The 12465-nt window shown below is 39.9% G+C and overlaps 1 protein-coding gene across 6 annotated transcripts in view; it reads right to left on the bottom strand.

The window, feature by feature from the left end:
- The window catches only part of TET1 (tet methylcytosine dioxygenase 1), a 77268-nt gene that overhangs the window by 26114 nt on the left and 38689 nt on the right, over positions 1 to 12465 (bottom strand). For all 6 annotated transcript variants that reach the window (XR_013952703.1, XM_080597436.1, XM_080597437.1 and 3 more), the window contains 2 exons: positions 4000 to 4208; positions 2710 to 2860 (listed from right to left, as the gene is read on the bottom strand). Coding sequence is in view for 5 of the 6 variants with exons in the window: in XM_080597436.1 (XP_080453562.1) it covers positions 2710 to 2860; positions 4000 to 4208 (360 nt within the window). In the remaining variant the exon portion in view is untranslated. The remainder of the gene's footprint in view (positions 1 to 2709; positions 2861 to 3999; positions 4209 to 12465) is intronic.

Genomic DNA, 12465 nt, shown 5'->3' with positions numbered 1-12465 from the left:
TGGGAAAGAAAAGGCGACAGATTCATTCTGGGATTACCTATCTCCTACTTTGTTTTCCTCCAAAGGCCGGGCTTTTGGAGACAACTGCAGCTTCAGTTTTGCACACTGGGTAGTGGCAAAAAACAGCAGCTTGCTTCATTTTGTTCTACAAGAAACACTTGTCGCCATATATTATAAACACTTATGCACATAAATGTAAGTATACTTTCACATTTTTCAATGTGATATTACGAAATGATTTTTAACTTGTACTATAGCCAGTTTATTAACTGTTGATTGCTACCACATGTTCTTCCGAACTGCACTGAAGGTAACGCATCCTTAATTATCTGTCCTATGTACTATTCTTACCTAGGTAAATTACACCCTTAACCTCATCTCACTCCATCCAGGGCCTCAAATGATCAACCAATCCAAATCTTTCTGGACTTCGAACTATCTTCTTTTTAATGTGCTATATCTCCTAGCTTTATGTCATCTGCAAAATCATCAATATCCAGTTAGCTAGAAGAAGTATCTGATAGAAAAATTCATGACAAAACCAAATGTAGAGAAAAAATATTCACCAGTAAGTACTCTTTTTTGAGATGTACTGACAGCCTGCACACACACAGAAGTGCCCAGCCAAGCACCACTGGCACCTAGAGCTGGAGGCTTTTGCACAGCAGCAGCCAAAGGGTGCAAACGCTTCCCTCACAGACAAACACCATAACAGAGCGCCTGTGTGCTCTGCAGCCCTCATCCCCTCCCAGCTGCACTCCCCAAGGAGATTTTAAAACTTCAGCAGAAAAGGGGAAATAAGACTATACGCTTTCAGATCACACATCTAGAAAACATCCCATTACTGGTTAAGTAATCTCGCTCAGACGACTGCTAATATACTGTGGTGGAAAGTATTCTCCTACAAAAACCTGCAGGTTACCTGTTAAATCAACAGGCAACCCAAGACAGCTCTCATTAGTGGGGCACCATTTCTAGATGCCACTATGAACGCCATCGTGCTTGACCGAATGGAGCTCAAGGTGGCCTTTCACAGACACAGGGGAAGCGATGCCACCAACATAGCCTGCAGTCTCATGGAACATGGTGTGATCAGCGGAGAAGAATCTATTTGAGCCGCCTTTTAAGAGATTAAGATGCAGACTAATATTTCATTAGACAGTGCATATGAAGATTGCCACCTTGCTGATCTCCCAGCTAATGCTACTAAAAGCATTAGAAACCTGCAGAGGAAAAACACGCACAGGATGCTCCATGTGCAACACCAAGCAGGGAAGAACCTAAGTCAGGGTAATAGAAAACGGAAAGGGAGAAAGCGACAAAGAAGGGGAACAGGACTACTAAAACGAAGGAACACCCAAACATAGGCAGTTTTCTGTAAATTGAAAATTTATAAAACAAACTCCTTCAAGACATTTTAGACAAGCAGAGATAATTTCAGCTTGTATTGCCTGAAGTCACGTATTCACTGAGAAACAAGGAGAGAGAGGCTGTGTGTGCCCTGGACTGCTTAGGCAGAAGTCCCATTAGCACTTTAAGTGCTAATGAAGTTCGTGAATACCCACAATGCGAGCAGACAGCGCAAGTCAAAGGAGAATGAGGGTTTTGCATTGTGCACATGAGCATAGAATGCGCTTAATCAGGTCTTTTGTGGAAAAAAATAGGACTTGGGAGGAGTATTTAGCTCCAGTGAATAAACTGACATCACTTTTCCAAGACACATTGTGTGCACACACGTGTACACTACACATTAAAAATGCACAACACTTCTACTACTGTCTGGCCTTCAACCAGTGAGGTCTTTTCTGTATCTGGCAGCAGTGGAGTTCAGGAGCTGAGAAAGACTAATGGCAGGATAACCCAGAAGGAGAACTAGGTAACAGACTGCTCTGTATATGTCTTTTAAAGCATGTCAGATGTGCTAGTGAAGACCTAATTCATTTATCTGGGAGCTCCACAAGGAAAAGGAGTTATAGAGTCAGAGCAAAAGGAACTTTTGAGTTAGCCCAAGTGATCTTTTTGCTGTATGTCCCTCAGGCAGTGGCTATCAGTTTATACCACATTTATTCCTTCATCACAAAATAACTTTGTTTTTTAGAGGTACATTACTTGGCATAATCCATCATCATATTTTCTGCGCTGAGCTTTATGTCACCACAAATGCTCATAATCAGCAATTAAGACTATCAGTTGGATGCATCATATCTTACTGTAATTCATTCCCTTAAGTGTTTCAAAAACATGTTGTCCGAGGAAATAACAGTTTATTCCCGATGTCAGACAGATACCAGGTTGTCTGCTGGTCAGACATCAATGCGAAAGGCATGCAATCCAAGGCACAAACGTTTCTATAACAGGACAAGAGAACTGAATCTGTTGAGGTGCAGTCTTGGTGCTTAGAAAACCCTTTTTCTCTATTTTATAATTACAAAGAATCAACATTTCATATCAAGTTACACAGTGGAGCTAAATATGTTTAAAAAAAAACATTTAAGGATAATTTCAGAGTATTTAAGGAGACAATAAGAGAGCACTTTCATGCGGTGGAAAAGTTATAAATGCTACAGCTACAAAACATTTAGTTGGATGCCCGTATGATAAGCAATGCATACGTATGTGTGGGGGATATCTGCAGATCCCATTTCTAGTTCTGAAAATCATCTAAATAAATAGTTGGAGGAAAAAAAAACCAACAAAATGAAGTCTTACTTGTTTAGGGTCATCAGTGAGAAGCCTAAATTTCCTGGGGTTTTTGCTTCTTGCAAATTTACATCCATTGAAATACATACTCCATGAACAGCCGAATGAGAATGATGCTCCGCAAGTTTCTGGATCAAGTCCTTGACATGCACAAGTACGACTATGAACAGAAATAAAGACAAGTCACGTCAGCTGATGATGCAGCTTGTTTTTTTTAATTATCAGTGATGTTTGCTATTTCTTCTATAATACATAGCAAAATAACACAGTTTAACTTGGTATTTTCTGTTAATATTTGTGTGTAGAGGATTTTTTTCCCCATGAAGACAGTCCCAACTCCCAAAAGTCCCACAAGTTCTACTGCTACAACACTTAGTTATAGCTACGTAAATATATATCCATGCTTCTTTGATTTTGACTTCTCCAACTGGGTAAAATTTTTTGAAGTACAAGAAAATACCACTCCTATTGAGGGTTACCCATAAATACAGTAAATACATCATGTGCAACAATGCCATTATCGTCAAATTGATCCAACTTCTAAAATGGAACAACCCTACTTAGCCTAACCATTTAAGAACATAAGCATTAGATTCAGGTCACTGCACAGCTGTTAGATATTGGTTAAATGTAGGTAACAAAAAATCAGCACAAAGACAGCTCTGCTCCACAGCCTCAGTTTCAATGAGGTTCAATCTCTCGTTTATTTAAAAAGATCGAGTATTTTAATTTTACACCTATGTAGAATTACAGCAACGGTAGCTGAAGAACATGAGGCAGCTGACAGTACTACTACTGCTTCTCTCATTTAATTAATATAATTGAAAACAAAGCACATTTGCAGTTGTCCTGGCCAGACTCGAGATGCTGGGCAGATGTGTACTGCCGGGAAGAGACAGTCCTCAGAAGATCTCTCAAAGGCCTCATGCTGTATACTCATGTGCAGGAGGAAAGGCAGCACACCTTCCTCTCATGACCAGCCAGCTTTGCTCACGAGCACAGTACAAGTCACATCCTGGCAGCTCCTTACCATGCCTGCACACGTAAAGTGTGTGCAAAGACGAGGGAGAAGTTGCCACCCGCCTCCCTGGGCTTTCCTTGTGCAACTGTCCCTTGGAGCCTGGTCTCTAGAAAAAGCCAGGAGCTAAATTTTATACTGAAATGACACCTAGTGGTTTGTAACTTTAAATAAGCTTTTCTGTATTTTTCAGTCACACTACCAGTGAATTCTCATGCTATTTATTACAGAACAACATTCAAAGGGTGACACAACAATCATTTACAATTAAAGTGACATACTCTTCGTTTAATGCACATCTGCGGCTTGTGGGACAGCCGTATTTTCTGAGGCTCTGCGTCAGTTCTTTGTACAGCGTGTCTGCCAGGAGATGAGGGATCCCTTCCCAGGCCAGTATGAGAATCACTATGACGGCGGTTTGACAGTGGTGTCCTGCACGCTGACGTACCAAGCACAGCAACTTTTCCTCATCGCTACTTCTTCGTATCACCTGGAAGAATCATTTTGTTTATTCTCAGATAAAAGTAAGAAACACATAACGTGTTGTTCTTCTGAGACATGTCAGGCCTGGAAGAGAATGAAAAATCGCTGCCTGAAGTGTCCGTCAGCAAGCAGGAGCGGGAAAGCATCACGCAGTGGTCTCTGATGTAAAACATGATTTCACATTGCTTCTCTATCTGTAGAAATAGCGTATTTTACAGGAGGAATATCCTAGGTGTTCTACACAAACAATGAAGATGGATTAAGAAGAAAATAACCACTAGAAGTGAATAATCATCTCAAAGTAACAGATCCACTGCTAATAGTTACCTTGAAAGTACTACTGAAAATGTATTGCCAAAACCCAGAATGCAGGTACATAAAAGCACACCCCAAAATCAAACAGCCTCGTGTTAAGATGGTTACCACAGTTACACATCAGCATATAAAACGGTTCCTATCTTGGAAAAGAATATTACAAGAAAGTGATGAAAATAAATGTTGTTCTTAGTGAAGGAAGCAAGGAGATTTTTCATAACATATCCCTAAATGACCCACATTACAGGACTTAGCAGAATGCTGATTTTTTTTACTGAACTGTGTGATATACAAAGCATTCTGTCAACTTTATCCATGCAACAACACACCAAAGGCCAACATGATACAGAACACTACAATGGCTTTCAATATACCATGGAATTAAAGGAAAAAAAAAAAACAACATATCTTGTTTTTTGGCATAATTTGAAACAAAGCTGCATTGTAAGAGGACCAAAAATGCATTAACACTAGGTAATACTAGAACATAGGCTTTGAAAATATGTTTATCTATTTGTCAAACATGTTTTACCCACCATAGCCTCTATGAGGCTCCAACAAAAGTTCCAAGACTTCAGTGTTAAGCTTCAACAAAGGTATTGGACCTGGACCTCTCAGGCATTAGAGGCCAAATCTTGCTCCTCGGCTCGGTCATACACAGGATGAGGACTGGTGGGTTGCTCTTCTGTACTCCATGCAGACAGTGAGCCTGTATGTTGTAGACGGGCTCTGCCAGCCCCGCAGCAAACACGCTTGCTCAGAGTGAGCAGCCAGTCATCCTGGCTCTCCACCCAACAACCCCTATCCATTAGCAGAAACCCCACAGCTAAGTTACTAATCATGGACTATAAAAGCAGGAAGGCAACAGTTTCACCTATTCTTTGGATACCCCCAAATGGCTGAATTTTCATGCAGATTCCCTATCAGACTGATGTCAAAGCTTCTTTGTTGCCAGACTTGCAGCTAGCTATCATTAATAATGTGAGCGCTAGCCTGATCAACTGTGAATATCTGAATTATTTGAATTAATTCAAAGTGGGGACCAAAGTACCCTCGCAATTAAACTGCAAATGAAAGGATCTTCATCAGACTAACAGTTTCAGAGCAAATCGGTTCAGGCTGAGAAGAAAGAAGCAAGCTTCAAGTTAGTTTGTGTCAAGGGAGAAAGCATCACCCTTTTAAAGTTGATTACGCAACCTTAAAATCAGCCTTAAATTGAGTGAGAAAACAAGTAACTGCATCTGAGGTACCATTTCTCAAAAGGAGTCTTGGTTGTGACTGACCAACCGGTACAGTATTTTCTGTAAAGAAAGAAAAATAATGCAACTCATTTACATTTGAGTGAGCTTTACAGAAAACCTATTAAGGCTGATACACAATACAGGTTATTCATGTTGGTGTGAGTTTTACATTCCCAAGGCAGCACAGTTCCTTCGAGTCAGAAAGAGGAATTTGATTTTGTTACTCAGAATGAAGGGTGATGTTTTTAATCTCTTTTTTTCTTTCTTGGTTTTCTAGACCTCCTAACTTCAATATGGAAATCTGGTATCTCTTAGTTTCTCAGTACATCATCAGGTTGCCCTTTGTGAGCACTCAGAGTTCTAAACTGGAAATACAGGGTCCAGGAAAAATGACAAATGGACAGGAAGGTAATTCATAGTTTGCTTTGAACAAACATCACACCACCCTGGAGTTAAACCCAGCTGGAATTTGCTTTGTTGTGCAATCATCAGATATTGCAATATTCTTACTGGACCCCAGAACATTTTACAATCCATTGTCTTGCAGGCCACAAAGGTGGCTAAGGGATTTATCAGTTGCCTGAATTTTATTTCTGCACCTCTTAAAATGTTACATCATATGCTCACATCTGACTACTGCAGCTGCAGTACTCCTGTCCTTTGGTAACTGGGGATAAGGCACTTTTCTCACCTGTCTCAGAAGAACACAACTCACACCGAAGTAATCACGGATCCTCTGGGCTCACGGCCAGCGGCAGTGCAGGCACAGCTGGAGCCATACTGCTTTGTCCATGTAAACTGATGGTGCCCGCTCACGGTACAGCTGACTTTCTCAAAGCAGTAATAAGTGGAGACTCTCTTTGCAGTAATAATAAGTTTACAGCAACACCACACTCAGCTTTAATTCACAAAAAAGCACATTTGAGGGAGACAACTGAAAAACTATAGAACAAATCCAGGCAGAAACACCATGTAAATTCCTGATGATTTAACAATTTTTCTCATGAGGAAAATCCCCACTGCACTCCTTGACTTGGTGACTTATTAGTTACATTAACACTCATGTACTTTCATTAATTTCCAGCTTGTCATTTGTTTTTCAGTACCACATTATATCCACTATGTTTCTGAACTCTGTAAGTAGTTACATATTAAGCTAAAGAAAAAATTACCATATCTGCTTTTCTTCCTGAATTTGTGTTTATCTGAGTAACTGGTAAAGCCCAAATTGTGAATACAAGCTGTGTACTGCTTATCAAGATTTGTCTGATACGCTAACAGACCAGATTTCTTACCGTTTGTAGTGGGACTCGTAAGGTTTTACTTGATTGATCATTTCTTGAATTATTCTTAAATTCGGATATCTCCAATATATTTATTTCCATCCCAGTTTCTGCAGCTTGAAATGACCAGGGATGATTCCAAGACCTCTTAACCCTTAAAGTTCCCCAAACCACAGTGTTTTAACCCACTACTCCCCCCCACACACACACACATTGTGGAAAACATCCTGCTTGTTTTAAATTTATGCAACGACAACATCTTAAAGTCATCATTAGAGTAGCATACAAAGCCTCAGCCTACACTCTGAATAACCTTTTGTTCTTTGGGCATGTGCTTGATATAGTGGTCTTTCTCACTAAGGCAAATTGAATTCATGCACTGTCACAGCCACAGAGAATACAATACTAACATAACTTATGAATCAATTCTTCATGCAATGATTTAAAACATATATGGATGTGTTATTGGAAATTTGTAGACTATTCCCAGTGTACTTATTGTTTCCCTATGAAACACTCAGATGCTAGCATTAAGTTAAATATGCAGCAGAGCAAGTCACTTAATGTTTCTCAGACTGTAAACAATGCACAAATCAGCTGGCAAATCTCATCTCCAATAGTTGTTGATACTACCCATGATTTCTGTGATGTAGTTGTTAAAAATGGTAAAGTAAGCAATTAAATACTTCAGTTTGGTTAATTTGGGTCCCTAATGCACTTAAAAGGAATGAGAAAATAATCATTTGTAAAGTGGTAAAATTTTAAAGATAGCTTTTTAAGACAGCAAAATAAAAACTTTTCCCTGCAATTATTTTTTCACACCCAAATCCCCACCACCATTTCTCAGTGACTCACACAGACAAATAATATAACAACAGAAAAAACAGACCTGTAGTAAGTTTGTAAAGTATTATATAACACTTAAATGTGGTACGATCATCTTTTTCGCAGGCACATAGGCCCAGATTATCCCTGAGTTCATTTTAGCAAGCAGTAACCGTCATCAGTACTAAGCATCCATCAAAAAATTCCTACATTTACAACAAAATCTGTTTCAGCTGCAACACAGCCCTTCTGGAAAGCCACAGACCTGACAGAGTCCCCTGCAATGCTTGACCTGGGCATGAAGTTCCAGGCAACCTGCTCCTTCACCTGATCACTAACGTAAGCACATCTAGGACAAGAGGAAAAACTGAAGTGGGACAAACACCTCCTGCCTAACAGCTTTCTTATACACATACGTATTTGGACACACAGCAACACAACTATCACCCTTGTAGGTTGCCAGTTTGGGCAGAACGTTTATTTGTTTTTGTCTTTTTCAAAACCTCATTTTGTACATTCCTCCTGCGCTGCAGTCTGGCACCCACCACCATCACTTTGTGCACCATGCCTGTTCTGCATTATTACGGCTCTCCATGTGTTCTTGTTTATGCATGCAACTTAAAAAGACAGCAATTCAACTCATTTCTTTTATTAACTAGTCCAGATATTCTGAAGTGGCAGAATCAGCTAATACAAATAAGCCTTCAGGGTGAGCCACAAACTGCCAGCTAGGACAGAAAGACCCTCAACGGCAATTATGGCAACATACCACAGCCAAACCTCTGATTCTACAAGCCACAAAGGCAGAAATTAACCCAATTTTCCTAACAGAAAATATGAGCCCCGAACTAGATTATTAAAGAAGTGCCATACACTGCGCAATTCACTCCAGCAGTTTAACAAGGCGTTATGGGACAAATAAGAAGCTTCTCAATCCCTCACATACAAGGATACCAAAGAGACAGAGAGGGATAAGAGGACTTCCTGGGATTACTTTACTGCATTCATTTTGCCTTCAACTAAACACTGTAAGGGCAGGACCAGGTCAGAGAAGCTGACTGTCCAGCCTTATCCCAATCCTGGCAGTGGCTACCAGCAGTTGCCTAGGGATGAGTAGTAAGAGAGGCACCTGGACACAGAGATGCTTCTCATCAACTGTTGCTTCACAGCATCCACAGGCAAAGCTTAATTCCAGGTCACGTGGAGGAAAAAACAACCCCTTTTCTTTGTTTTGAGCTCATCTTCCCCAAACACTAGTGCTTTTGGTATAGGATGAGACTGGATAATAATAGATAGCTATTCGTCTCTCCATGCCACAAAGACCAAGAGAAGTGTGCTTTCTCCCTTTCCCACCTGCCAGGCGGAGAAGCCTTCCCTTGTTTTGCTGTGCTTTCCTGAGCTGGGGGACCACAACTGCTGACAGCATTTAAGATTGGCGTGCAGCATGCATTCACACAGAGGCATAATCATACTTCTTGTTTTCTTCATTCTTTCCCAGCAATTCTCACTGGCTTCTTTTGCTGTTTTCATCACTACTGAACACCAAAGCTGATGTCTTACGTGCTTTTATCCCAAGCAGTAACACTCAGACTGGGGTCCATCACTGTATATAAAACTCCACTCTGCTATTTGCATTGCTTCACATTTATCAACAGCAAGACTTATCTAACATTTTACTGGCCATTCATTCTGGACACCAAGTTCTTCCTGTAGGTGATGACAGCTGGCCCTCTTTTCTTTGTTATCCCGAGCAACTCTCATTGGCAACTTGTCACCTCAGTGTTTCCCACTTTTTTCAAATAATTCCTGAATATAATGAACAGCATAGATAAAGTTTACCAACAAAACTTGCTCCAGCTGTCCAAGTGCTTGAGTTCTACTTACTTGAATTATTTCTTTTAGATTGTTGAAGCAACTGTCTCAACCCTTGGCAGGAGCTCTAGAACAAGGAATAATTACACTGTGAATAAAAATTACTTGATGTCCTTAAACATAAGCCAGTCTATCTAAATTAGCACGTACATGACTTATGTAACTTGCTAAGAATCAGACTGCAGAAGCTCAGCACACCAGATGCTGAGTTACCATATGGATGAGAAATTACTTTCATATTTAGGGTAACCAGAATAGTCGTGTGAACTTTGGTACAATATAAACCAGATACTACTAGCAAATAAGTACAAAACTTTAACTGTGAGTTAAATGCAACAAATTACTGGATGAAAATTGAACAGAACTAACCAAAAGGCCCTTTTTAGACTTATTTCATCACCATGTGGTTCCACTGCAGTAACTGTCCAGTCCATTCTGAATTTCTTCAGCAAAATAGCTGTGTCTCCTTTGCAGAGCATCAACAGATGATTTTAAAGTGAGAATGCAGCCTAAGTGCTCACAGTAATTTCCTGAAATAGGCAACTCATTCAGAACAGCTTGTCTCTACATTTTCTAACCTGTAGATTTTGCCTCTGGGGGAAGTTCACCTATTGGAGTCCCTTCTACATACGATGAAATCTTCTGCTAGGATACAATTCTATAATAACCTACACCAGCACAGAGTACAACGCTGCTAAAAACTGCTGCTGTTCTAGTAGGTGAGGCTGTATAACAGAGAAAGCGGTAGAAGTGCTCTTGTTTGCAGCAGAAGAGAGTCTGCCCTGTTTTCCAAATTCACTCCCCATATATACAGGCACAATAAATGACATCAGACTTTTTTCTCACTGCAAAGTGATATATCCTTTTATTTTCAGTACGTCTAAGAGATATTAAAATGCAAATCAATTCCACTTCCATAACTTCTCTCTTCTCAATAGTACTAGCAGACTACATCAGGTAAGTTAAAACAGAACAGTCACCATCAATAAAGCTATAGCTATTAAGTTACTTATCTAATTTTACAGAAATATCACTGAAGTGTTTCACAAGAATTATCAGCCAACACCACTTCCAAATTGCTACTAGAAGCAGTACTGTACACTTAGAAATGAGTAAACAGCAATACAGATGCTGTTTTTCTATAACCACATAGCCAGTGCTGCAGAAATGAGGCCAAAATTCACGTCTCAACTCCCAGTGCCCTCTTACCCTCTGCAGTCTCACAAACTTCCCCTTCTGTTACATCACATCAATGGTAAACAGTGCTTCACATGATACGGATGACAAACGAGAACCTACACCCCCTGTTTGTTCAGATATTGCTATTTGTTCTGATGTGGTGATAACAGCAACTTAAATGTTTAGTCTTTCATAATACTTAATTTTCTTTATCTTAACGTGGCTTTTTTGTTTGATATTTACTCTAATAGTTGAGTTTGATATTAAAGAAATGAGAATACCTCTGTTTCCTTCAGAAGCCATGTAAAAATTTCTAATCATTTTGAACCTCAAAGCATTGTACCACTTAGAGAACAGCTTGACTTTGGGTATTACAAACATTTTTCATCCAAAATAATCTCCTCTATGTTTAACGGATAAGTGTTCCTGCAAACACTAAAACAGTACGTGTAAGGGGTACCATAGGTATGGAGGCACTAACTTCAATGTGTGTTGACAGATGGCAACAAAGTCCTGCTCTAACATAATGGTGCCCAAAAACATGACTAAAACCCCAGCCAACCACCCCACTGTGTGCCAAAATTCACTTCCTTCCAGACTTCTATGGAGATCATCATCCAGACTGGCTAGATGGCAGCAGCCCGAGAGCTGTGGTCAATGGCTGTGTCCACCCTGCCATTCTCCACCCCGCAGCCAGCTGGGCCGTGCTGTGCCAGACCTGCCCCTCCCACTGCCAAGCAGCGGACAGGGACATAAGCATCTGGGAGTCTGCTCACGGGTGCTTGACCTCCTGGTAGAGCAGTCCTCTGGTTGGTTGGTAATGATCACCTACCCCAAAGCACAGTGCCATGCTCGTTTGTCACCTCCTTTTCTTTAATAAATTACACATCTCTTCTAGCACTAACTTACATGTATATACCCTAGAAGTTGGAGTAACTTCTCACTTTTCTTGCTTTTTCTATTTCCCATCACTTTCTCAAGCAAAGCTAGCAAACTGGAAAAAATAATCATCTCGCATCTGCAGAAGAAATATTTGTTACCAAAACTCATTCAGCACTCAACAAACTGTAGTTTTTAGCATTGAGGCACAAATTCCTAACAGGTCAATGATCTATAAAGTCTCGGTTATAACAGTGAATTATCTAAGTATTACTTTTTGAAAACTTGATGAATTTCAGTGGCTAATATTAAATCCAGGTCTTTAAAAGAAGACTGTCACTTAAATATATTTATATTGTAAAAGTATTTATATGTGCTTCTTTTTTATCTGCTTCCTGTTTTTTTTAATATTTATACAACCTACCGATCTATGACCAACACTAAAAGATCATAAAGCTCCGTCAAGCTATAAACATAAAATCCCAAGAGGTAGAAAGTACAAAACAAAAGTGAAAGAGTTTGACAAAGGCATAAAAATTCCATAATACTAAATTTTTCAACAATTAGGGCTGCCAATAGGATATCAGAATCTGAAGGGTCCACAGATCATCCAGGGGAAAAATAACAAAGCGCTTAGAGAAAATAAGGCCAGAGATGCAAAAACTGCTTC

The sequence above is a fragment of the Anser brachyrhynchus genome (genome assembly GCF_964034855.1).
Source record: "Anser brachyrhynchus genome assembly, chromosome: 6".
Lineage (NCBI taxonomy): Eukaryota > Metazoa > Chordata > Aves > Anseriformes > Anatidae > Anser > Anser brachyrhynchus.
The sequence above is the reverse complement of the archived record's forward strand: the minus strand, read 5'-3'. Positions and strand labels throughout refer to the sequence as shown.